We start from the raw sequence: 26,959 nt of genomic DNA on the forward strand, positions 1-26,959 counted from the left end.
CTTCTCCTTCAACTTTGATGTTCCCGGCAAGGCTAGCCCCAGGTGATGAAACATGCAATAGGCTTCAATCTACTGGACTTCAATGGGAATCTTTGTCTACTCCTGAAAAGTGTCTTAATGTATCCCAAAATCCAATAGTTGTAGAATCTGTTGACACAGCCGTGTTCAAATTGAAGGGACACCCTTTTTTAATAGTACACAGTTTTCAAATAATTCCTTCCGAAAACTGGGATATAGCAGGATATGCACGGGTACATACAGTGATTAAAAGCACACCACCACAAGACTTGGGACCATGATGAGTTTCCTCTGTCTTTTGACATTGTACATTGGAACCTTCTGCTAACCCAGAGAGATTTTGAACCTGCCTTATCTCATAATTTCAAGAAATTATTACATGACAATGTTGATTTTGCTTACATGTTTATTGGAGATAAAATTTATAAAGATTGTATGTCTGAGCTCATGATGCCATTTTAAACTCATGGCTAAAATTAATGTAATGACTTGTGATTTGTTCAGGTGCATGATGCGTACATTGAGTTTGCAAATCTTCTTCTGAAAACTGACCCCTTGAAAGCTGTGGACATCTACTCCAAATTTCCTGTGAAACCCCTTGATGAACAAACATATGATGATGCTTTCATTTCTGGAGAAATCATCCGTCTCTTAATGAAATATGAAAAGTATGATGACTCCAGATTGACCCCAAACCTGATTGCATACGGGAAAGTAATGGGAATAGGTGTGTATATGAAAAATCTCTGTCATATAAAATTATTAACTTTGTCCTGTGCAGCATATTTTTTTTTTGTAGGATGTGGTATTTACAACAGCACCCAGTAATGGAATTCTACAGAACAGGTCCCTCAGCCCAACTTGTCTGTGCAAAACGAGTTTTCCTGACCAACTAAACCCATCCTATCCACCTTCTTCTTTGGCTTGGCTTCGCGGACGAAGATTTATGGAGGGGTTAAAAGTCCACGTCAGCTGCAGGCTCGTTTGTGGCTGACAAGTCCGATGCGGGACAGGCAGACACGGTTGCAGCGGCTGCAGGGGAAAATTGGTTGGTTGGGGTTGGGTGTTGGGTTTTTCCTCCTTTGCCTTTTGTCAGTGAGGTGGGCTCTGCGGTCATCTTCAAAGTAGGTTGCTGCCCGCCAAACTGTGAGGCGCCAAGATGCACGGTTTGAGGCGATATCGGCCCACTGGCGGTGGTCAATGTGGCAGGCACCAAGAGATTTCTTTAGGCAGTCCTTGTACCTTTTCTTTGGTGCACCTCTGTCACGGTGGCCAGTGGAGAGCTCGCCATATAACACGATCTTGGGAAGGCGATGGTCCTCCATTCTGGAGATGTGACCTACCCAGCGCAGTTGGATCTTCAACTACATGGACTCGATGCTGTCGACCTCTGCCATCTCGAGTACTTCGACGTTAGGGATGAAAGCGCTCCAATGGATGTTGAGGATGGAGCGGAGACAACGCTGGTGGAAGCGTTCTAGGAGCCGTAGGTGATGCCGGTAGAGGACCCATGATTCGGAGCCGAACAGGAGTGTGGGTATGACAACGGCTCTGTATACGCTTATCTTTGTGAGGTTTTTCAGGTGGTTGTTTTTCCAGACTCTTTTGTGTAGTCTTCCAAAGGCGCTATTTGCCTTGGCGAGTCTGTTGTCTATCTCATTGTCGATCCTTGCATCTGATGAAATGGTGCAGCCGAGATAGGTAAACTGGTTGACCGTTTTGAGTTTTGTGTGCCCGATGGAGATGTGGGGGGGCTGGTAGTCATGGTGGGGAGCTGGCTGATGGAGGACCTCAGTTTTCTTCAGGCTGACTTCCAGGCCAAACATTTTGGCAGTTTCCGAAAAGCAGGACGTCAAGCGCTGAAGAGCTGGCTCTGAATGGGCAACTAAAGCGGCATCGTCTGCAAAGAGTAGTTCACGGACAAGTTTCTCTTGTGTCTTGGTGTGAGCTTGCAGGCGCCTCAGATTGAAGAGACTGCCATCCGTGCGGTACCGGATGTAAACAGCGTCTTCATTGTTGGGGTCTTTCATGGCTTGGTTCAGCATCATGCTGAAGAAGATTGAAAAGAGGGTTGGTGCGAGAACACAGCCTTGCTTCACGCCATTGTTAATGGAGAAGGGTTCAGAGAGCTCATTGCTGTATCTGACCCGACCTTGTTGGTTTTCGTGCAGTTGGATAATCATGTTGAGGAACTTTGGGGGACATCCGATGCGCTCTAGTATTTGCCAAAGCCCTTTCCTGCTCACGGTGTCGAAGGCTTTGGTGAGGTCAACAAAGGTGATGTAGAGTCCTTTGTTTTGTTCTCTGCACTTTTCTTGGAGCTGTCTGAGGGCAAAGACCATGTCAGTGGTTCCTCTGTTTACGCGAAAGCCGCACTGTGATTCTGGGAGAATATTCTCGGCGACACTAGGTATTATTCTATTTAGTAGAATCCTAGCAAAGATTTTGCCTGCAATGGAGAGCAACGTGATTCCCCTGTAGTTTGAGCAGTCTGATTTCTCGCCTTTGTTTTTGTACAGGGTGATGATGGTGGCATCACGAAGATCCTGAGGCAGTTTTCCTTGGTCCCAACAAAGCTTGAAAAACTCATACAGTTTGGCATGCAGAGTTTTGCCGCCAGCCTTCCAGACCTCTGGGGGGGATTCCATCCATACCTGCTGCTTTGCCACTTTTCAGTTGTTCGATTGCCTTATATGTCTCATCCAGGGTGAGGACCTCATCCAGCTCTAGCCTTAGGGGCTGTTGAGGGAGCTGGAGCAGGGCGGAATCTTGGACTGAGCGGTTGGCACTGAAAAGAGATTGGAAGTGTTCTGACCATCGGTTGAGGATGGAGATCTTGTCGCTGAGGAGGACTTTGCCGTCTGAGCTGCGCAGCGGGCTTTGGACTTGGGGTGAGGGGCCGTACACAGCCTTTAGAGCCTCGTAGAAACCCCTGAAGTCGCCAATGTCCGCGCTGAGCTGGGTTCGTTTGGCGAGGCTAGTCCACCATTCATTTTGGATCTCCTGGAGTTTGCGCTGAAGATGGCTGCATGCGCGACAGAAGGCTTGTTTCTTCTCTGGACAGGACCTATTACTATCCTAACAATTCAGTCCTCTGTTTTTTGTTAAGTTTGCACTTGTAAATATTTTGTCTCAGATTTATTCATTATTGAAAACAAGCTTTGAGAGGATGGGAAAGACAAATCTAATAATCTAAATTGATTTTTTATTTCCATAGTCATATTGATGCATTTGAACAAAATAAAGAACTGTTAGGAATTATTTTCTTCTGCATTGTTAAATAATTCTGCAGTGACTACTCGGTAGAGCTAATAAATCAACACACATACACAAGATTGGTCAACCAAAGACTGTTTTGAGTTTACCATGCTTCTTTTATATCCCTCCCATCCCGGGCTCCACGGGACCGGAGTGGTGGGGGGGGGGAGGGGTGGGGATAATGCCACTATGTGTTTGCCGCCAATCTGTGGGGCTGGCGGATTTAAAGAAAATATGGTGTGAGCCCCGCACTCTCTAGAAAGAAGCATAGCAATCCAGTGTGTCAGTACTCAGCACGCAGTACCACGTGTATACAGTCCATTGCCCAGGTGAGTGCATAGCGGCCCAGCCCGTGGCTCCAAGTAATCACTGGTGAGCCTCACTGGCAACGGTTCATGATACCATGCTATGCTCCTGCTCGGCCCGCAACATTGCGGCTGCACTCCTGTACTTTGTAAAGATGTATAAATAACTGTCAGTCACTCCTTATTGGAAACTAGTTGTCTCAGATAATCAGGAGGCAGGCATATTGTGAGCATTTTTCTCCACTGTATGGTCTGCTCCAGTGTCGACTGCTGCTTCTGTAATTTCACATCAACTTGCTAAAAGTTATACAAAAAGTTCTATTAAACAAGTCAGCCAGTGGCAATGAAAAGATGCCAAAAGCCATTCATCAGAACTAGATTGCCTCATTACCAAAATTCTCAGAAATCACAGTGAAATTGATTTGCATAACAGTTCAATAGAATGTGTTAATCTTTAAAGAGGACTAAAAAGTATAGATCAAATTTAATTTTTTTTTTAATTTAGACACGCAGCACAGTAACAGGCCATTTTGGTCCATGAGCGCAAGCTGCCCAATTTACATCCGGTTAACCTACACCCCCAGTACATTTCAAATGGTGGAAGGAAACCAGAGCCCCTGGGGAAAACCCACAGAGACATGAGGAAGAATATATAAACTCCTTACAGACAGCGAGGGCTTTGAACCCCGGTCCCAATCACTGGCACTGTAAAGACGTTGCACTAACTGCAACGCCAACCGTGACGAGAAAAAGGACTTCCATTTAGTGAACATAAAGGAGAAATCCAAGAAGTATGTGTTACTTCAGAGAACTTTACTTTTACACTTTTATTGAAATTTTTATTGATTCTGTTTATTTTTGTCATTTGCTTGAGTTCTGAATAACAGGAGTTTTACCAAATTAAAACTTAGCATTTACCCATTTATAAGATGCTATGTTAAGTCAGAAGAAATAGAAAACAAATAACATTCTTCTACATGTTTTCACATTCAAGTTGTTTATTTTTCAATAACATCTGCATTGCTTTGCAGCTTCCATAGATGGTTATATTAACATTCTTGACCAGAAAATGAAGAATCAACTTCTGATGAAGGTCTATGCAGGAATCCATGAGAAACCAATTCAAGATCCAGAACTTCAAGCATTCTTCACGTTCAAGCATTGGATATAGTATTCTTGCTATTAGTTATAAAGTGACATGCAAACAGAAGGGGAAAAAGCACATGCATCCTACTGTATTGTTGCTAAAACTTTTGAGAATTGCGTTTAATTTTGTTAAAGTCCAAACATGCACTAATTTAAGAGCTCTCCTTCAGTTTATTCAAATTAATCTGCACATTCAAAAATAATTCTGTAGTTCCCATCATCATATTATTTCTAAAATGTTTTTTTTCTTAAGTAACAATACTGATTGGACTATTTTCACAAAATAACCTCCAAGATTATAATCTGAAGCATTGGTTAAGAATGACAATAATTTTTCATTCATTCATAGAAACTATATAATATTCAGTTGAATACGACTTACTACATCTCCTATTAAGGGTGTTTTACAGCAATCTGTTTTACTTTGAAATTATCACACATTTTCAGTGACGCTACCTGATACATTGGATGCTCGTAATCTTGTAGTATATTCCATTGAAGAATTCTCAAGTAATTTGCCCTGAAATTGGTAACACATCAGTAGATTTTTTTTTCATCTTTATGCCACCTAACCTCTTAAAACTAATTGGCAATGAATCATTTGTATTTTATTGCCATAAACTAATATTTCATGTTTAATCTGCTGTGGACTTGAATTAAATGCAAAGATAACAAAATGTTGTTTTAACCTCTGTCTTCATTAATTTATTAATTGATACAACTGAAAAACCTATACAAATCTTTTGTTTCTCGCAGGCATCAAATCGATTAAATAAAAACTGGATCTGTCCCAGTTAGGCCAGATTATCCAACTTCACTTCAACTTCATAACTTTAGCATCATTTCACAGAAGAGTTTATTTAATGGCTACATTATATCTCTCTGTCACACAGATTCTTTTTGTCCCACCCATTGCCACCTTCTCTGGTACTTGTTCTAATTAGCTTTTTTTTTTAAATTCATTTTTAAATATTTATATGATACAACACAATGCTAAAGAAAGAATGTTTTGATAAAAAGTATTGAACCCCCCCCCTTTAGCTTGAAAAGTAGAAAGTCTCCTCTCCACCAGAACATGAGTTATCACATCCATGAATGTGTGTTTCTTGTAAACAAAAACTCTACTGCAGTTTTAAGCTGCCTGACACATGAGAACACTTTCCAACTAACAAAACTGAATCAATTAGCCATTATTAAAAAAGTTTGGATTGATTAAGACACATGTTATTCAAGTCCCATACGTCAGCCTTGCAGCAGGAACATGAGAGCAAAACAATGAAGCTGTAGAAACCCAATGTTTATAAAAATTCCCAGTACCAATGCAACATTAGAAAAACAATCCCCTACCCACCCCCCCGCCCTTATTTTCCACATCCAGAAAGCTGCTAAAAAAATCAACAAGCTCCTCGTAAATAAAATGTACCCAAATAGCTTCCTGCTAAAGCATTTTATCTCATGCTCCTAGGCTTCAAATGCAAATATTCTCTGCACTTACAAGATTATGTTTAGTATTCAATCAAGCATAACAAAAAAAATTACATTTTTCATGTAATTTTAAAAAAACTGTAATAAGTAGCATTCATTGGTTTTCCTTTACTAATTATTACTAAATAAAATATATATAAATGAAAGTGTACTTCTCAATATTCTCGTCATGCAAATTAAATAACTCAATGAATTGAATTCAAAGAGAAACCCTTACATAACTGCAATCCAAATGGATTAATCACTCCATATATTATTAAAGTGTAATGGCCTATCTGACGGCACTACCTTACACAAGTGGCATTAAATGACACTGGAGACAAGAGTCAGGAATCAGTACCTTTATTGTGCTTAACCACAGCTTTTATAGTTCCCTCTGCGCATTTCACGCTGAGCCTTCTGGGATGTGGTAGTGATGTCACTTTCCAGCCATAATAAGCACATTTTTCCTAATTGCTGGTGCCTGGCTTGTAGCTGGAGGACTGGGACATCGTTGGAGGCTATGTGCTCTGGTAATGCGCGCGATTCTGTTGTTCACGTGGGGCTCCCACTACACCAACAAATTAAAAACAGCCAAACTACCTTCATCCAATGGATCTTGTATAGTGATAGAAACCTTAAAAGTAGCAGTAATTTATCAGCCTCAGTCATAAAATAACTTCACATAGGGCGTGATGCAGAAGGAAGATCCATCAATATACTTCTGAACCTCATCCACCGAACTCAACCACTTTTTATGTCCATTAGAAAATGTAAAATGGAGTCAAGTAGTGTATATTAATGAAGGTTTAAAATCCTGATGATAGAATTCTGACATAACTTCTCTGTACTTGGCATGTTGATTCATTATTTCAGGGCAATAATCTTCCACGATCCTGACATTGCCCACAATATTCAAGCTACCCACTTGATCGGGCTTCATGGAACAAAAAATCCTTGGTTTGGTAGCGATGTAATCTGGGAATGACAGATTGCAGTTTCTGACCCATAGTTGGTTTGGATACTAAGAAGCTCGATCAATCTCAGGCGTGATGCAAACAGATCTCTCCCACCTTGCTCTCAAGTTCTGAGAAAAATATTTTGTAAGCTGCCCCCTTTCAGTAGACTCAGACAATCCCAGAATACATGTATGTTGCCTTCTGCTCCTGCTTTCCAGATCTAATTCTTTAACACGGTCAATTTGTTTAAGTTGAGCTCAATAGAAGGAACCACTCACTGTGTTCTTGACCTGCTGAACAGATCTGTTCAAATTTAATTTCAATCTGGCCCAAGCTGTTTTTAAATTCTTCCGTCGACGATTGCTTAAGCTGCTCTATTAGCTCTTTTTTCCCTGCTTTAGCAGTGTCTTGTAGACACTGTAAAACTATTCTTGGTGAGAGGGACTGATAATGAAACATAAGGAACACTTTGGTTGAAAAAAAAGTTAAAAGTGGAGGAAAATGAAAAGTAAGCAGGAGCAAGTAACACACACTGTTACTTCATCCCACAGCCAACCGGAAGTTTTCTCTTTTCAGTCATGGTTAAAAGTCTTTAACCTGAAATGCCAACTGTTTGTTTCTACAGATACTGCCCAATGTGCAGAGTTTTTCCAGCGTCTTTTGTTTTCTTTCCAATTTCCAGATCTGCAGATTTTCAAAATATTTTTATCTCACTGCTGACTTGGGTGAAATGCCTGACACTTGGTAAGAGATATTTATCAGTAGCCAAGTGTTCATGCTGCTTCTCAGTACCATTATCCATTATACAACCTACTTCTAGAGTAATGGTACTCAACCTTTTTCTTTTCACTCACATACCACTTTATGCAATCCCTTACTTATCACAGAGCACCGATGGCATTGGGATTACTTAAAGTGATATGTGAGTGGAAAGAAGAAGGTTGAGAACCACTATTTTAGAGCCATGTGGATGAATAAGCTTTCAGATTGGTTGGTTTGTATTCTACACTTCCTGGCTTGTTTCTTTCCCTCAGATTCTTTGTTGCATGAATGGTTCACCCTTGTTACACATCTCTCTTTCTTCTATTTCTATAATTATGAAACACAAAATTAAATTATTTTCATGTATGATTACTCACTATAAATTCATGGAGATTGATCTTTATGGAATTTTTACATCAAACATTCTAGAAAATACAATGAAGGAGAAAGAAAATGCAATTGTACATATGTAATAACAGTGCAGTTATAATCTGCACCATCCTTAAAATGTGATATTAACAGTAAATACTGGAAAGACCCAGTAGAAAAGAGAAAACTTCCGGTTGGCTGTGGGATGCAGTAACAGGGTGTGTTACTTGCTCCTGCTTACTTTTCATTTTCCTCCACTTTTAACTTTTTTTTCAACCAAAGTGTTCCTTATGTTTCATTATCAGCCCCTCTCACCAAGAATAGTTTTACAGTGTCTACAAGTGCTAAAGCAGGGAAAAAAGAAATGCTGGCAAGCTTAACTACAGAGACCATCACAGAGCTAATAGAGCAGCTTAAGCAATCGTTGACGGAAGAATTTAAAAACAGCTTGGGCCAGACTGAAGTTAAATTTGAACAGATCTGTTCAGCAGGTCAAGAACACAGTGAATGGTTCCTTCTATTGAGCTCAACTTAAACAAATTGACCGTGTTAAAGAATTAGATCTGTATTGAGAGAAACGTATTAATATTCCACATTGATGTGTTTTGTTTAAAACGGGCAAATATTAAATATTTAATAGCTTTTAAATAGTTATTTGGCTACCATGGCCAATTTGGTCAAATCAAGAACTTTCAAAGTTAAAATCCCAGCCATGCCATTATTACAGAAATGACAGGAATGGGTAACATTCCATTGATGCCATTTCTTCAAATTAGTTACCTACCTGAAAATTTACAGAGATTTTAATAGTTACGAATCAGAATGCATCCAGTGCTCAGAGATTATTACATTCAACAATGTGTTTTGCAGTAAGTAGGGAGTGTATGTAACTAGTTTTTATTTTGCAATTAGCAATGCCTCTTAAGCTCCCGGTACCAAAATCCGACAGAATTTCATTTCTTTCTTAAAGACCTCATTAGTGTCTCCATCTGAATGACAAAATAGACCAAGGAATTAAAACCATTTTTCAAATATCAAACATGACTAAAACAAATGAACTGTCATTTTTTTTCCCCCATTTACAGTCATTAGCCTATTCCATGTCAGGATCTACAGAATATAATGGTGATTATACTTTGAAAGTAACATTGTGGAATAACTTGGGATATCTGAAAAATATGAATGTTACAATACCAATGTCAAATACCACACCAAGAAATGCAGGTACTACTTTACCAAAGTCCAACAGACAATTCCAGTGAGTTTTTAATTCATGTAGTTTATTTATGCAAATATGACATATTCTTGAAAATATTTTTCAAACTGTACAAATACAATTTTCTAGCACATAAAACCTTAAAATTATATATTCTTTATGTTATTTTTCTAATTTAAGATGTGTATTATTTACAATTGTAGACAAAATATTTTTATAAATCATTTCCAATGGGAGACAATAATATGCTTTCATAATTTACTTCCTTCACTGAAAACAGTGAAAGAATTTAGATCTATCCAAGATGTTACCAATAACAATGAAGAAAAAATGGGAAACTGGTTGTATACTATGTAAAGAAGGCAGATTATCAAATATTAAGCAAATTTTTTTTTAAAATCAACCTCACTACTAAACAAATCAAAGATCTTTTTTAAAAAATGAAGCTTTCCACGTTTTCAAGTTCAGGGAAGGGGAGAATATAGGGGAAATTTATTATGATTGGGAGGAAGTTTCATATTTGTGCAGGAATGGGGACTTTTACTATTGCATCATCACATGCTATGTTAATGGAGTCTCCAAAGGTGGATGGTCCTACAGTGTGAAATTGTTTAAGAATTATAAATAATGTCACAAGAAAAATAATAAACCTTCAGATTTTGTTTAAATGGAAATACAATAATTCTGAGAATATTCACTCTCATGCCATGCTTCCTGACTTTTAAAAAAAGTATTAACCTAAAAAACATAAAATATTATTTTCCTACAATTTAAACCAAATATATTTCAAACTCAAACCCCATTCTACAGAGGATCATATGGTGTATTACACACCAGAATAAAGGCTGCCAGTTAAACCCATTTCATTTCAGTAATCATCATTCAGATCACTAGAGGGAGAGCCATCAAAAGAAAACACAAGGACATAGGAATGATGTACTTCAGCAGGGACTCCTATAGAAATTGGTTCCATTATATTGCAAAGGGAACATAGAATAAATAACATCCATTTTACAACTTTTTTTTTTAAATGGGCCATATTCTCCAAACAATTCTTTGTTTCACAAATTACACATTTTACTGTTGCACGGAGAGTAGTTTGTGTAATTTCTTGATATAATCTTAAATTCGGTTAAGCTTAGTTGCAATTAAAACTCTCACAGTTTGATCAAATGCAGTACATACACACAGGCCTTGTTTGTCTGGACTCCAATCAAGGCTTGATATGGGTTGAGTGGAGATAGTGACATTTTGAAGCAATGTGACTGTGCCAGCAACTCCCATATCCATGTTCTCAGAATCCTTCTTTGAGCGTTGGGCAGGATATTCACTGGAAGATACAAAAAAACATGAAATACAGGTTTGGGAGAGTCAGTACTTCCGATAACTATAGTCCCATCCAATCATCAATCTTCAAAAGCAACCATAAAGCAGGTATATCACATACATTAAGGCAGCTGCCATGTTTACAAATGAAAGATTACTTACTATTTCCAAAGATGCAGATTTCCCGCCCCTCCTGCTGTCATGAAGACATCTCTATTCTGTGGCAAGTGGCGGACCTGCCAGATGGTGGATTTATATGCCTTGGGAATAAGAGAAGACACACAAACATGATATTTATAAAAAAGAGAAAGAGAGTGAGCAACAACAGCTGTCTCACTTAATAACTGCAAAGTTGGATCACATACTTTCAAGATTCTTCTATTGTCAGGTAATAAAACATAATATTACACAAAATGGCATTTAGTCTGCTGTAGCGCTCCCATATCCTCTGCAGCCACATAAATTTTAGTCTAAACTATCGGCAATCGGGTCTCCAGATCCAAAGCCCCAATACGATCATGAAGCCTTCAGCACTCCCGAAGTCCCTCAAGAGCCTCTCCACCCTATCACATCCTGGGTCGGATATCTAGTACTTCCTCAGCAAGACTCAGGCCAGTCTCCAGCAGTCTGGTCTAAGTCTTTTGTCCACAAGTCGCTGCGGCCTGCATGGGTTCCTCACTTCAAGACGCCAACATCCACTGCCTTTGTGCTCTTTAGCCACCAAGTCCCTCATTGGTTCACCTTCATAGTCACTGTCCTGTAGGGTCATCTCCTTTCCTTCTCAAATAATGGGTGATGTCCCCATTTTCTGATTCCTTGCACCAGTCCTCTGCTTCCCTGGAGTTAGCAACCCTTCAAGGCTGCTGGTGAACAGAGGTGCCACCGTCACAGGATTTTAAAATTAAACACCGTTGGCTCCTTTAACAGATCATTTAAATATGTAAGGAGCCATCAGTAGATGTACTGGGCGGTAGAACCCTGCGGAGAAGCTCTGTGTCACTGCTATTGTAGCAGCTCCAGCAGCATTAACATTTTTTCCTAAAAGTTATTATTTTTATTGAAAGTAGAAACAGACATATAAAGTTATTTTCCATATCTCAGAATGCATCAAAGCACCATTAAGCCATAGAAAGAGTTTTGAAACATTGGCACTGTTACATGGCAAGAAACAGAGGAACCAATTTGTGCACAACTTTTTCATGTCCAGCTGAGCTGGACAATTTAAGTGCAGCAGGACTTGTTAAAGTCTCTGAAATCCACTTGTGCTCAGTCAACTCAATTTTAATATCTTAGCTATATCTGTAGCTTTTATTATCTTTTCACATGAGCTTTGAAGGTATCCAACTAGTTCCATTCTGCTCTCCACCTACCTTTTCCTCAAGACTTCCAAAACTTCTTTTCATCTGAATATATTTCCATCACCCTTTCACAGCCTGTCCAACCTGACTAAACTAGTCCCAGTTGCCTGTATTTAGCCCATTTCCCTCTCAACTTTTCATAAATGTCTGAAGGTCTTTTGAATGTTACAATTGTCCCCACCACCCTATGTGAAGAAGGTGTCCCTCGGGTCCTCCTTCCCCCCTCCCCACCTTAAATAGCCCTCCAATTTTAGATTCTCATACACTGAGGAAAGGCCAGACTTATCTATACTCCTAAGAATTCTATAAACCTCTATATGATTCATCCCTTCAACTTCTTTTCTCCTGCCCTTCTCAGCTCAGCAGAAACACTGGCAAGTTGTGGACATCAATCCAGACTATTATCCTGAACCACTTGTACAAAAGTGTGGGTAAACTGGCAACCCACACATTCTGCTAAAATCATATTGCTGAAGGAGTAAAATTCCTAGTCTAGCCATCCTCTCCTCATAATTCAAACCTACCAGCCCCAGAGATCTCTCTTTAACTTGCATCTTATGATCTGGCCTCCACCACAGTTGGGAGCAGAGCATTCCAGAGATTCACAATTCTCAGAGAAATTGTTACATAGCTCAATTTTAAATGACCAGCCCCTTGTTTACTCCTAATACCAACCCTGTCAAGCCCCTGTAGGACCCTTATATGTTTAAATAAGGTCACCCTCATTCTTGCAAAATTCAAGAAATACAGACCCAAACTGTTTAGCCTCTTTTAATCAGACAATCTTCTTTTCCCAGAAATTAACCTGCTAATTCTCCTTTGGGCCACCTCTAATGCTTCTATATCCTCAATTCCTGTAGGATTAGATCCTTCTTTCCAAATATGCCAATTTGTTCTCAAACAATGCAGTTAAAAATAATACAACCCCCAAATCCTTTCTAAAGTAATTAAAAATCCAAAAATGGAACACTATGCTATTTTTTGATTTTCCATGTTCAATTTGAGTCAGCATATTTCAATTTTTTTCTTCAGTACTTGTATCAGAGACTTGAGAATTCTTTATGCCTTCATTAAATGAAGCTTGCCTAATATTGTTACTTAAGATTGGGTATTGTTGGGTAGTCATGAATTAACTGAACAGTGGACACATAATCCTTTTCAAAAATAATAATAAGTAGACACCTGATATATTATTCAGACAAATAACATTCCTCAATGAGAGCATATTCCACTTTGGCTCCTGCTAGAAAGGCTACCTAAACAGTTTGATAATACAGTTCCATGGCAACCAACCCTAGAGTCAAGTTCATGAGTCAAATTAACATGCCATATCATAAAGCACAAAAACAGTGGATTAAATACCTTTTCACTAACTGAAGCAAAACCCTTGGAAGGATGTTGGGTCCGCATGTCAAACACATGAAATTTCCCCTCTAAGGAAGTAGCCACCAGCTTATTCATGGTGATATCTTTCCTATCAAACTCCAAACAACAAACCTGCAAAAACAAATAAATGCTCATTCTGAAAGCCTTTCAACTCTTAAGTAAAAGTACATTTTAATATCAAATGAAGAATTACATCCCTACCCATGTTTTGATTTTCTTATGGCAGAGGAGGCCACTCATCCCATTAAATCAATGCCAACTCTCAGAGCTGTACCATCAATTCCATTTTCCCACATTCAGCCCTGTAACCTATATTTTTTCATTTGTTCATCAACTCCATCCTGATTTTCTAATGCTACACAAGGGTAGTTTATAGTAGCCAATACCCTGTCAAGAGGACATATTTGAGAAGTCTGCTGAATCTGCAGCACACAGGGAAATCCAGTCAGCCTCAAGAATAATCGCAAACTCCACAGGGTCAGCATCAGAGGTCAGGATTGGACCTGGGTTGCTAGACTACAACACAGCAGCACTAACTGCTGAACCGCTGTCCCACATTAGTTGTGGGAAAATGGAAAACGCAAGATTTTTCTTTTGCAAAAGATTCCCTTTTTTTTTAATTAACACACCAACCATAAAAATACAATGTTTGGATATTAGAGGCAAAACAACTAAACCCTATCTTTCTTTCAAGAATCAAATTGCCTTTGTTGGGTGTACAGTGCTCAAAGGACATTTATGCCCAAAACTTTATCTCTTTTCTCCACAGTTGCTGATTGCTTTGCTTGGCTTTTCAGCATTTTTTACAATCACAAGCCCATAGCCACAAGTTCCAACCAAAGTTACTTTGAAAACATGGAGTGTCCAGAGCACTGAAAAGGGATAAGCTTTCATGACATTACTGACTTTTAGAATACTTTGCTAACAGTTTACAAAGTGCATAAACCTGAAATATCACTCTGGGTACCCAAGATCTTGCTAATGGATTACTGAAGGTTTCTGTGGGTGCAGCAAGAGAAGAAAACATTTCTTTATTTCTCTGTAGTACCACATGGAATAAGGCGCCTGCCAAAATCTAAGCAATTGACACGAGGTCAGGGAAAGAAAAAAAAGAGATAGGGATATAAAAGTGAATGAGAGAAAAAAATATTTTAATCTAAACTATATAAATGCCTAACTGCACTTCTACTTAAATATTCAAGAGTCTGCTCAGCAATATATAATGCCATGTAAACATTATTTTACACTACGTAAGAAGAATTTTAGGGTTTTCACTGATTTAAAATGACATTTGTTCTTTACCCCATTCCTGATGTTTTTTTCCCACCGGAGTGACATTGTTCGTAGGTCAAATAGCTTGATATCTCCATTGTCATATCCAGCACACACACAGCGCTCCTGTTGATTATATGCATGTCCTGTCCAAGGAGGCACAATGGAATTTGAGAGCATTTCTTAAAAATATTAACCCAGCAAACATTTTCCCAATGAGGTATTATTTATTTGTTCAGCAAATTTTAATCAGGTCTTGCAGCTCACCAAGTAAGAGAAAATTCCAACAGGATGTTCATGCAAGCCTTTTTTCTAGAAATAGATTCTAGATGAGCCAGTTTACACCTGGCAAAGAAAATATCCAGAAGGCTCCATGGCTTATGAAACCTGCCCTTCTCAGCTCAGCTGGCAAGTTGTAGGCATCAAGCCAGATTATTATCCTTAAGCAAATGAGTCCTCCCTCTTCTTGTACAAAAATGTGGGTAAACTGGCAACCCACACATTCTGCTAAAATCATACATGTGCACATATCGTTGACATGTACAAAACTAGTGCCTGTGAATTGAAGTGCCCTTCTGATTTGTTATCAGACATTTAGGATCAGCCTGCTGCTTGTCACTTCAGATTGGGGATTGAGTGGTGAGGGTGGGTGGGAAAAGGGAGCAAGATACAGTTATGGGGTCTGATGGGCAAAGCAAAGTATGGAAGGAAGAGATCAGAGAAGGAAGGGCAAAGTTGTATCAGGGCGAGGAGATACAATAGTGAGGAGGGCAAGAAAATATACAATTTATCTAAATTCCTAAATCTACACACCAACTATCTAATAAATGGAGACACTTGCTAGCATAAAGTGCCTAGAGACACTGGTGCTCTTCAAATTTAGAAAACCAAATTGTATTATTTTTAAAAAGGTGCCTGAAAATTCTGTGCTTGCCTACAACTTGCAAGCACAGCCATCTGCTGCATAATTCTTAATTCTTTCCACAGAAAGCAGAATTAAACAGGACTGGAGAATATTTGATCCATCATGACTGTGGCTTTTAGCATCCACAACATTAATGATTTCCAGTTTAAGTATGTATATGGCTTTAAAATAAATTCTTCAATGCAGAAGTATATGATTGATCAACAGATCTGGGAGAAAACTGTAAATAACATGAAAACAGCTGTTTTTGAATACGTCAGAAAGATTATGGTCACAGAATTGACCCCGAAGGATCGAAAACAAGTAAAAATGTTTTTTCTTCAAAAATATACTAAGTACTAAAACAAAACCATATTAAATATATTGTGTTGGATTATGTGGTTGCAATGATAGTGAAACTATCTATATTCATTGTCATTACAAGATAAAACTAATGTCAGTTTAATGATTTCTGCATATATATTAATTACTGCAAAAGTCTAGCAGATATATTCAGCAATTCCCTAGATCACCTCAGAATGTGCTGGTTTGGAGATTTCTGCAATGTAAAGCAGAATCAGCAAACGAATGAGAATTTCAGGTTCTCATCATCAATATGAAGTACAGTCAAAACCCTTGGTGAGTGGAATTCAAACAATTGGCAGTAACTGGCAAAATAAAGGAAATTAAATTTTAAAAACTAAGAATAGGTAAAACATACACAAGTTTAAAATTGTAAAAGAAAATGTTCTCTGAAGTAACACATAAACCTTTGGTAAAGATGGGAGGAAATATTCTTCCAGCAGAGTGGCTTGGTCATGTTTTAATCGTGCTTGAATAAAGTTGTGTGAAACAGAATGGCATCACTCAGGATGCTGCTGGTTGAGCTGCTTGCCTTTGAAGTGACTCTCTTAAAGTGTCTCCTTATCCCTGCTTAGTATAAGACAGATGATGCCGCTTTAGTTGCCCATTCAGAGCCAGCTCTTCAGCGCTTGACGTCCTGCTTTGCGGAAACTGCCAAAATGTTTGGCCTGGAAGTCAGCCTGAAGAAAACTGAGGTCCTCCATCAGCCAGCTCCCCACCATGACTACCAGCCCCCCCACATCTCCATCGGGCACACAAAACTCAAAACGGTCAACCAGTTTACCTATCTCGGCTGCACCATTTCATCAGATGCAAGGATCGACAATGAGATAGACAACAGACTCGCCAAGGCAAATAGCGCCTTTGGAAGACTACACAAAAGAGTCTGGAAAAACAACCAACTGAAAAACCTCACAAAGATAAGAGTATACAGAGCCGTTGTCATACCCACACTCCTGTTCGGCTCCGAATCATGGGTCCTCTACCGGCACCACCTACGGCTCCTAGAACGCTTCCACCAGCGTTGTCTCCGCTCCATCCTCAACATCCATTGGAGCGCTCACACCCCTAGCGTCGAGGTACTCGAGATGGCAGAGGTCGACAGCATCGAGTCCACGCTGCTGAAGATCCAGCTGCGCTGGATGGGTCACGTCTCCAGAATGGAGGACCATCGCCTTCCCAAGATCGTATTATATGGCGAGCTCTCCACTGGCCACCGTGACAGAGGTGCACCAAAGAAAAGGTACAAGGACTGCCTAAAGAAATCTCTTGGTGCCTGCCACATTGACCACCGCCAGTGGGCTGATAACGCCTCAAACCGTGCATCTTGGCGCCTCACAGTTTGGCGGGCAGCAGCCTCCTTTGAAGAAGACCGCAGAGCCCACCTCACTGACAAAAGGCAAAGGAGGAAAAACCCAACACCCAACCCCAACCAACCAATTTTCCCTTGCAACCGCTGCAATCGTGTCTGCCTGTCCTGCATCGGACTGGTCAGCCACAAACGAGCCTGCAGCTGACGTGGACTTTTTACCCCCTCCATAAATCTTCGTCCGCGAAGCCAAGCCAAAGAAGATAAGACACCCCAGTCAGAGACTTTATCTGTAAACTTGGGTGAAGTGGGGGGTTAATTATCTTTAATGTTATTGTTCGTCTTTGATCAGCTCCGTGGAGGGGCAAGAACCTGTAGATGCAGCGACGGTTAAATGTTTTCAAAGAATATGACTGAAAATTAACTAAAATGCTTTAAGGTTTATATATTGGATGGCACAGTTGGTGTAGTGGCTAGTATAACACCTTTATGATGCCAGCAATTGGGACCAGATCTGGGTTCAAATCCCATGCTGTCTGTAAGGAGTTTGTACGTTCTCCCAGAGTCTGTGTGGGTATTTTCTGGGGGCTCCAGTTTCCTCCCACCCTTCAAAAACATACCAGGGTGTAGGTTAATGGGGTATAAAAGGGGCGGCACAGACTTGTAGGGTCTAATTGGCCTGTTACAGTAATTCAAAATAAAAATTAATGCAAGTGAAGTTTGTTCAGTATGAGTACAGTCTAGTATTTTTGTCTTTTAAATTGTTTATTCTTAATGCAGGTGTATTTATTGTAAGAGTAAGTCTCAAACAACCAGAAAATACTTATCTGGTATCTACCTGTCCCCATAGGTATCAAATACTAGGGGGTTTTACTGTATTATTAAAATTCTAGCATTGTTACACCAGTAAGTTTTTATTGTACTGCTATGCAAAGTCTGATCTCAAACAACAAAGTTTATTTATTCCTAATCTTGAGAGAGATGAAACAAAATTTTATGAATTTTAAAGTAATAAAAATATTCCAATATTTATATAAATATATAAATAAATAATTTTATGAGAGAATATATATACATATATATATATATATACACACACATATATGTACATGCATTTCAGCTACCTTAATCTCAAGTCAATGATTCAATTCTTATTTTATTTCCTACAATGTGTGCTTTATTGGCTAAAAATTTTACTTATTACTATTTGGAAAAATTATTTAACATTTTAGTTTAGTTTATTTATATAGCACACTTAAAACAACTCACATTGACCAAAGTGCTGAACAGATCAAAAATTACAACTTAAGTACAGTATAAAACAGATACTCAAGGTTCAGAAATGTACATATAACATGGTAACAATCAACAATCACCTCAAAATGCTTGTGACTTCACTCTGGATTTAAAAGAGTTAAAGGAAGGGGCTGATTTGATGGAGGGAAGAATGTTGTTCCACAGTTTGAGAGCTGCAATAGCGAAGGCGCGGTCTCCTGAATTTATGATTTGAGCGCGGAACAACAAAGTGCCCTAATTTGGCTGAATTGTTTAACTAACTCGATAGCATCACAGTTCATGGATTATGGGACTATACTGAATGGACACCCAAAGCAACTTGCAAGACAAGAGAAGAAAATCTCAACAGAAAACACTGGACTTTTGGCGAGAACTTTTTTTAAAAATGTCAGCAGCAAAGCATAATTACTTTATTGCTGGCTGCAAAATTGTTGTGATTAAATTCTTTTTCTCCTTAAGGACATGAACTAGAAAAAAAACCCATGAAACTACAGAATGGACTTTATGTTCTTGTCTTATCCCTTGACCAAAACATTAACCCATTTATTTTAAGTGAATTAAAATGGAAAGAGTGGTGACATAACAACCTCTGCACCTCAAGAAGTACTTTCTGCTTTTAAGCTTTTGATCTGGAAGAGGAAATATAGTTGAAGCATTGGCTGATACTGGCCCAATAATGGAATTCTGAAGAAAAATATCTTGAAACATTTTTGGATATTTATGGCATACAAAATTGATTTAAAGATTTAGCTAACTTGATTTTTAAAAAAACTTCATTTAGGGAATAAAATTGTCTGATCTAACAAATGGCACCTTCTTTATCAAGGGATTCTTAATTTTCCAAAACTCAGTAGATATAACAGATACAAACAACTGCTGCTTTTAAAATCAATGAATGTTAAAAGACGCAAATATTTTTACATTCATTACTAAAGGACATCCACCAATGTCAAAATTGGGTCTTAGTATTTTTTTTTACAAGAGTATTGCATATTCTTGGTAATTCAATCACTCTCATTACCCAAATAAAGATATTGGCTTTTAAGCATGATTTCAATATAAAGTTATAAATGAAACAATACCAAATGCCACAGTCCAACAATCCCGTTGGTTATCTCCATCCGCAGGCTGCATATTTGCTACAGGTGTGTCTTTTTGTCTAGGGTCCCAGACTTTTACCATTCCTTTCAATAGCAAAAAAACACAATGTAATTTAATTTGCAAGAGGTACGAATAACATACAGACAAGCCATATTGTCTACAGTGAGAATGCAGCACACAATTATAGAAAATTTCACCTGTAGATCTGAGCAATTTTAACCCATCCAACCCTGTTGCCTACAAATATATGCAAACTTTACTCAAGCGTGGAAGGTTGACAATGAATTCAACCACTAAGATCATCCTGAATTTCATACAATAAATATATACTCTTTTCCGAAGAGATTAAGGGGAAATTCATCATCAATCAGCCCTACAATACAGAAATGGCTCAGGTCCAAAACATTAGTCACCCTTTGCTTCCTATGGATGCAGTGTGGCATCCTGAGTTTCTCCGGCTCTTTTTTGAATTGCACTACAATCAGTCTCTACAGACATCAGGGGAAAGCTATAGCATTTTATTACTATTGCAACAGCAGAAAAAACAATCCAGGATGTCAATAAATTAAAAAACTGGCATTGCCTTTGTCCATACTAATGAACACTTGCACTGCCTTCTAGTTTTGTGAAAAAGCACTAAGTTTACCACAATATTTACACAAAATAGAAAATAAATATATGGAAAAATAGCTTTGTGGTTAGATTATCAAGGCTTAAAAACTGCAGTCAGTAGGCCACAGATTAGAGGCCCATCATGACTACCAGCCCCCCCACATCTCCACCGGGCATACAAAACTCAAAACGGTCAACCAATTTACCTATCTCGGCTGCACCATTTCATCAGATGCAAGGATCGACAATGAGATAGACAACAGACTCGCCAAGGCAAATAGCGCCTTTGGAAGACTACACAAAAGAGTCTGGAAAAACAACCAACTGAAAAACCTCACAAAGGTAAGCGTATACAGAGCCGTTGTCATACCCACACTCCTGTTCAGCTACGAATCATGGGTCCTCTACCGGCATCACCTACGGCTCCTAGAACGCTTCCACCAGCGTTGTCTCCGCTCCATCCTCAACATCCATTGGAGCGCTTTCATCCCTAACGTCGAAGTACTCGAGATGGCAGAGGTCAACAGCATCGAGTCCACGCTGCTGAAGATCCAGCTGCGCTGGGTGGGTCACGTCTCCAGAATGGAGGACCATCGCCTTCCCAAGATCGTGTTATATGGTGAGCTCTCCACTGGCCACCGTGACAGAGGTGCACCAAAGAAAAGGTACAAGGACTGCCTAAAGAAATCTCTTGGTGCCTGCCACATTGACCACCGCCAGTGGGCTGATATCGCCTCAAACCGTGCATCTTGGCGCCTCACAGTTTGGCGGGCAGCAACTTCCTTTGAAGAAGACCGCAGAGCCCACCTCACTGACAAAAGGCAAAGGAGGAAAAACCCAACACCCAACCCAAACCAACCAATTTTCCCCTGCAGCCGCTGCAACCGTGTCTGCCTGTCCCGCATCGGACTTGTCAGCCACAAACGAGCCTGCAGCTGACGTGGACTTTTACCCCCTCCATAAATCTTCGTCTGCGAAGCCAAGCCAAAGAAGAAGAGAAGAAGAGGCCCATTTAATAAAAAGTGAAAATTCATTTCAGGTGGTCAAATCATGAAAGATTATAAAATAAATGAGAAATGGTTTCAAGTGGTAGGACAATCAGTAACCAGAAAACATGGTTTTAAAATAACTGCCAACAAATCTGGGAAGGGTGGGAGGTGGTGGATGGATATAAATTTGTGTAGTGAATAACTGTAACATGGATTGTGCTGCCTGAAAGGTCTTTCAAATAGGAGTTAAACAAAAACTGGAAAGGTTTTCAGGGCAACAAAGTAAGTCGTGGCTGAAACTATTTGCATAGCTCTTTCAAAAGATTACCATAGAAAAAAAAGCAGCAAATGGCTTATTTTCATGCCACAACTTTCCATGACAAGAAGCAAAGTTGTAGAAATGTTTCACAATCTGGTACCAAAGCAAATGCAGGACTGCAACAGACTGTTGAGAGAGGAAAAAAAAAAATCAGGAAATGCAAGTAAAGAATAATTTCAATCCAATTTACCATCTCTACTGCCAGTAACCACTTCTGGGGCTCCTTCTCCAATTCCCAGACCTCCTACTCCGTCAATACTGTTTATAATTTCCTTGTGAGCTTTTACCGAGTAGATTGGCAATTCTGGAGCTTCTAGATTCCTGAATAAATAAAATCAGTAAATTAATTGAAAACACAAAATTTCCAATGAGCAGACTTAGTAGAGTAATAAAAAAATACGGTGGCAAAAGTAACTTGGTAAAGAGTCCTTACAACCTTGCATCTTGTTTCTGGATAGACACCACAAGATTTATAAGCCTATTCCATAATACAATGTGGAAAGTTACATTATTAATACAATGTGGAAAGTTACATTATAATACAATGAGGGAAGTTACATTTTAGTTTAATGACTGTATATATCAGCATTTAAGACGATCTTCAAAGAAGACGGGTGCCCAATTTCAGCCTGAATTTCATGGTTTTATCATATATCGAGGGTAAATCCCCAAAAAATACGTGATGACTGAGCTGGTGTCGTGTTGACTGAGCTGTTGGACATGGCCAGAAGGTGGGTGTTATCACGGAGCCTCCAGCAAAACGAAGGAAGTATGAAGCAAGTTTTAAGTTACAAGTTATTGAAGGAATCGACCATCTGTAAGGACATTTGGCATAACTGAGAAGATGGCAAGAGTGGAGAAAGAATGAAGATGGTTTGAAGAAAAATACCAAAGAAACAATGTTTGATGAGAAGAGGAATCATTGGGCCAGAGTTGGAAAAATCACATTTCAGAATGGGAACACAAACATATTCACAAGAAATAAAATCAGAGAATATGCACTGAAGTGGGAAAAGTCAAACCCAGAACACAGTAGAGATGATGACAGTGTAAACAGTGAGACTCCAGATATGCTTACCAAGTTCTTTGCTTCAGATGATAATGATTTTGAGGGATTTTAGATGTATTTTTTTAAAAACAATAAAAATGTTTCTAATGTAGCAGTAGTTTAGAAATTTGTTGTAGGAGTCTGAGTGGGTTTTGGAACTAATCGAGTGGTATTTTGAGTAGAATTTTAAGGTCACGTTCTTGTATCTGGCCTATAAGACCATCCCTGTTTTTGGCAGGTTTTTTTTCGGGGCTTCGGGTCATCTTATATGCCAAACTATATGGTATTTGTTTGTCATTAGAGTCAGAAGAATTCAAAAAAATTGACATGATGTTTCAAAAAAAAACAAATGCCAGAGGAACTCAGCTGGTCCTTTCAGCATCCATAGGGAGCAAAGATAATATTGCCAACATTTTGGGCCTGAGCCCTTTAAGAATTGTATTTAGCCAGAGAAGTAAAAGTGGAAATTCAAGAGAATTTCAATATGCTGGAGGAACTCAAGCAGTCGAGCAGCATCAGTGGAGGCAAAATAAACTGCAGATGTTTTGGATCAAAACCTTGAACAAGAGTGATCATTGGGAGGGGGGATAAGGAAGAGATGAGTTAGAAGTCTGAAGGGATTGCTGAAGAAGGGGTAAAGGATCCGAGATGAAAAATTGATAAGCCAAACTTGTAAAACCTTCTGCAGTGTAAATGATTGTCTGTTTCATAAATATTGATGAGCATGGTAGTAGATTAATTTACTGTAGTAAATTGTAGTCGTAAGACAAAAGTGTCACAGATAGCACCATTTGAGACTGATGGAAGCATAGGATGACACTCACAAAAACATATATAATAGTAAAATTTTAGTCCTCCTACAAGTTACTAGTGTTTATTTTATTATTAAAATTGTATCACCAATGATAAAACAAAATCCCTGGTAGAGTGCGTCATTTAATAACTCGAACCTTTTCCACCATTCAATTACAATGTATTCATTATTCATTTCATTATTACATCAAAGATTAAATGTAATTTCCATTTCCACACCTTTAATCCTTGATAATCTCAATAAATTAACATTTATTGACCTTGGACTCAGAATTTTCAATTACTTTTAGATAAGAATCTCAGTTTTCCATCATCCTTTGTGCTTAGAAAAAAAAGTACTTCTTAATTTCCTTACCAAATAATCTATTTTAAAATTTTAACTACATTCCAACTCCAAAGTAAATGGCTTGCCTGCGTAGTTTCCACAAACTTTTGCTTATCCAAATCTGTTCAATGGTCATTAATCTCAAATGTCAACTTAATTTCTTTCTCCATAAATGGTGCCCAACCTGCTGATTATTTCTTGATTTTTTTTGTTTTTACTTTCTAATTATTTGAATTTATCAATATTAATTTAACAAATTTAGTTTTGAAAAAAGACAGTTAACATCTATATTGTATGTCAATGAAAGCAAGGTCCTTCACCATATGGCACTGAAAAAATTCCACCGATTACCTGAATTGCTTCATCAGGCAGTTCAGAATCCACAATACTGCTTGGTAAATTGCTACAACACATTTTAAAATGTCATTTTACAATATTTCTTCAACAATCTTCAGAAAGACAGTAACTTCTATAAGAGTGGAATATTTATCACTTCATCTCTAAAACTGGAACATGGGTTTCTGTTGGCTTTGAATTCCTACCAAATATTCAGGTTTCCATCAAAGTCCCCTGTAGACAGATACCGCTGCTGTAAAGAGGCAGCTCCAAAGGTACCACATTTAATAGGTTTTGATTTCTCAATCTGAAAAATAATTCCGCAATTAAAGAACTCAAAAGTGAAGTTTTAAAAATGTGACTTATTAACGACAACTATCAAAGGAAGAACTGTGCATGCATTAGTAAAATCCATTATTTGGCATATTTTTAAATTGAAGAATACGATAAGCAGAAGATACATTTGCTTTATTTGTAAAAAAAAAACTGAACAATTCCTGAAAAGGAAGACCCTCAATAATTCAATCAAAGACCTCTTGGTACCAGAAGTTGACTGAGTCAGAAACATGCTCTTCACCCCATCATTTCCATGTCAACCACTGTACCCATCTATACTCCTCCCATTCATGAGCACTTGGTCTTTAGCTTTCTATACCACCCATCCTTTTGGTGCAATAATTGCTTCCTTTCGCAGGCTCTTACTCCTTAACTTCAACCTACCATCAGCTCCTTTCCTGCTCCACCAGAGGTCCCAACAACCACAAAGTATGTCTATTGTTCCATGGCAAGCCTACAAGTCACATCATCAGGAAGTGTTGCTTTGACCTACATACAAGCAGAAGATGAGGAGGGAGAGCCCAGTGGTGAAAAATCAACTACTTCAAATCAGAGAACTGGCCCATATTTATGAATTCAGTGACCTACCTCACAAATACACCATCAGTAACTTTATCAGTAAGTGTGATGAAATAGACAATACAGGCATTCCCCAATCAGAAACCTCAGATGAAGTGTGAAATCAACTCAACGTTAAAGAATCTGTGGAATTCTCTATGTCAGGAAGCAGTAGAGGCCAGTCCATTGAATGTATTTAAGGCACAGAGAGATAAATGTTTGCATTAAGGGTAATGAGGATCAAGAAAGTAAGTGGAGCTAAATCCATAAACTTATTAAATAGTGAAGCATCCTTCTGATCCGATTTCACATGTTCTTATTATATGTTGAGGACCAGGATGGAGGCATGAAAATCTGGAGATCTGGTCCAATACAAGAAATCTAAGTACCAGCTTTACAAAGTCATCAGGGAAGGTCAGAGGCAATTCCTGCTCTTCTTCTTTGTACTGCTGTGTATGCACCTGAGAGCAGACTTGATGGACTGTTCGTGAAATCAGCGCTTCTCACCGGGAATAAGGTGAACAAACTTGAACCTGAACTAATTTCAAGGCTTTGATTCAAAATAATGAAGGTATTGGTGTAATTCTACAGCATCTACAGCTGGGATCCAATTTTACTTTAAAGCATTGGCTACTGTTTAAAGAATGAACAGGGAACCATGGAAAAGAGGCGGACACTAACTTTAATTTGTTAACTCCAAGGAGCCCCCGTCTCCATGACAACGCCAGCCTGGGCCTGGCCGGGTGATCACCCACCTCCTTGACCAGCACCAGATCCCCGTGAGACACTTCATAAATCTGCATCACGCCAGAGCCCCTCGCCAAGTTGCCCATGCAGACGAATTTGGCGCTGCACGGGATCCATTTGCAGTCGAACAGGGTGTAGTTGAGCGATTTTTGAATATGGGCGATGATCTGCGGCTTCTCCGGCGCCGAACTCATCGCTGCAGCTCCTCCGACTGCGGGTTCCGGAGGAGACTCAAGCCACTGCGCAGGCGTGGGGCTTTCTGGCCCAAACGACGACCCGTCCTGCCGTTAACCAAATTCGGGAGAGGGGGAGCAACTCCGGCCCGAAGGATGTCGATGTTACCGAAACTCTCCACTGAAGATTTTCAAGGTATCAGTTAGTCGTGGAGACCAAGAATAAAGGAACGGTTTGGGAGAGAATACTGTGCCCCTAATAGCCTGAATCCGCCGGGGATGTCTGATCTCGGAAGCTGAGCAGATGCAGAGCTGGCCAGTACCTGGAGGGGACTCCCGGCGACTCCAGGTGAGGGGTGCGGCACCAAGTGGCAACTCTCTGCCTGCCTTCCAGGTGACTCCAGGTGAGGGTTGTTGCACCAAGTGGCAACTCTCTGCCTGCCTTCCAGGTGACTCCAGATGAGGGGTGCTGCACCAGGTGGCAACTCTCTGCCTGCCTTCCAGGTGACTCCAGGTGAGGGGTGCGGCACCAAGTGGCAACTCTCTGCCTGCCTTCCAGGTGACTCCAGGTGAGGGTTGTTGCACCATGTGGCAACTCTCTGCCTGCCTTCCAGGTGACTCCAGATGAGGGGTGCTGCACCAGGTGGCAACTCTCTGCCTGCCTTCCAGGTGACTCCAGGTGAGGGGTGCGGCACCAAGTGGCAACTCTCTGCCTGCCTTCCAGGTGACTCCAGGTGAGGGTTGTTGCACCAAGTGGCAACTCTCTGCCTGCCTTCCAGGTGACTCCAGGTGAGAGGTGCTGCACCAAGTGGCAACTCTCTGCCTGCCTTCCAGGTGACTCCAGGTGAGGGGTGCTGCACCAAGTGGCAACTCTCTGCCTGCCTTCCAGGT

At 39.6% G+C, this 26,959-nt stretch overlaps 2 protein-coding genes across 5 annotated transcripts in view; one reads left to right on the forward strand and one right to left on the reverse strand.

Annotated features, from left to right (window-relative positions):
• The window catches only part of LOC138760742 (uncharacterized), a 133,096-nt gene extending 127,692 nt beyond the window's left edge, over nt 1-5,404 (forward strand). For 3 of the 4 annotated variants that reach the window (XM_069931763.1, XM_069931766.1, XM_069931764.1), the window contains 2 exons: nt 523-745; nt 4,613-5,404. In XM_069931763.1, coding sequence (XP_069787864.1) covers nt 523-745; nt 4,613-4,752 — 363 coding nt within the window. In that variant the 3' untranslated portion in view covers nt 4,753-5,404. The remainder of the gene's footprint in view (nt 1-522; nt 746-4,612) is intronic. The other variant, XM_069931765.1, reaches the window with a different exon arrangement.
• A 4,266-nt stretch (nt 5,405-9,670) lies between these two features.
• Nucleotides 9,671-26,134, reverse strand: dnaaf10 (dynein axonemal assembly factor 10). Its single transcript, XM_069931768.1, has 8 exons — nt 25,904-26,134; nt 24,461-24,561; nt 21,923-22,053; nt 19,794-19,895; nt 14,870-14,985; nt 13,544-13,678; nt 10,986-11,083; nt 9,671-10,827 (listed from the first exon to the last, which is right to left on the reverse strand). Exons 1-8 carry the CDS (start codon nt 26,087-26,089, stop codon nt 10,620-10,622), a joined length of 1,077 nt encoding a protein of 358 aa, XP_069787869.1. The 5' UTR covers nt 26,090-26,134; the 3' UTR covers nt 9,671-10,619.
• Nucleotides 26,135-26,959: the final 825 nt, after the last annotated feature.

Source organism: Narcine bancroftii, chromosome 4 (assembly GCF_036971445.1).
Source record: "Narcine bancroftii isolate sNarBan1 chromosome 4, sNarBan1.hap1, whole genome shotgun sequence".
In the NCBI taxonomy this organism is placed as follows: domain Eukaryota; kingdom Metazoa; phylum Chordata; class Chondrichthyes; order Torpediniformes; family Narcinidae; genus Narcine; species Narcine bancroftii.

Bases quoted from the DNA above. Each gene is read 5' to 3' on its own strand.
- dnaaf10 (XM_069931768.1), bottom strand. From the start codon at position 26,089: ATGAGTTCGGCGCCGGAGAAGCCGCAGATCATCGCCCATATTCAAAAA. The intron at 14,986-19,793 runs GTATTGTTTCAT...CTCCTTGGACAG, and splicing joins TTGTTGGACTGTGGCATTTG to GACATGCATATAATCAACAG. The intron at 11,084-13,543 runs GTATTTAATCCA...CTTATTCCCAAG, and splicing joins TTGCTTCAGTTAGTGAAAAG to GCATATAAATCCACCATCTG.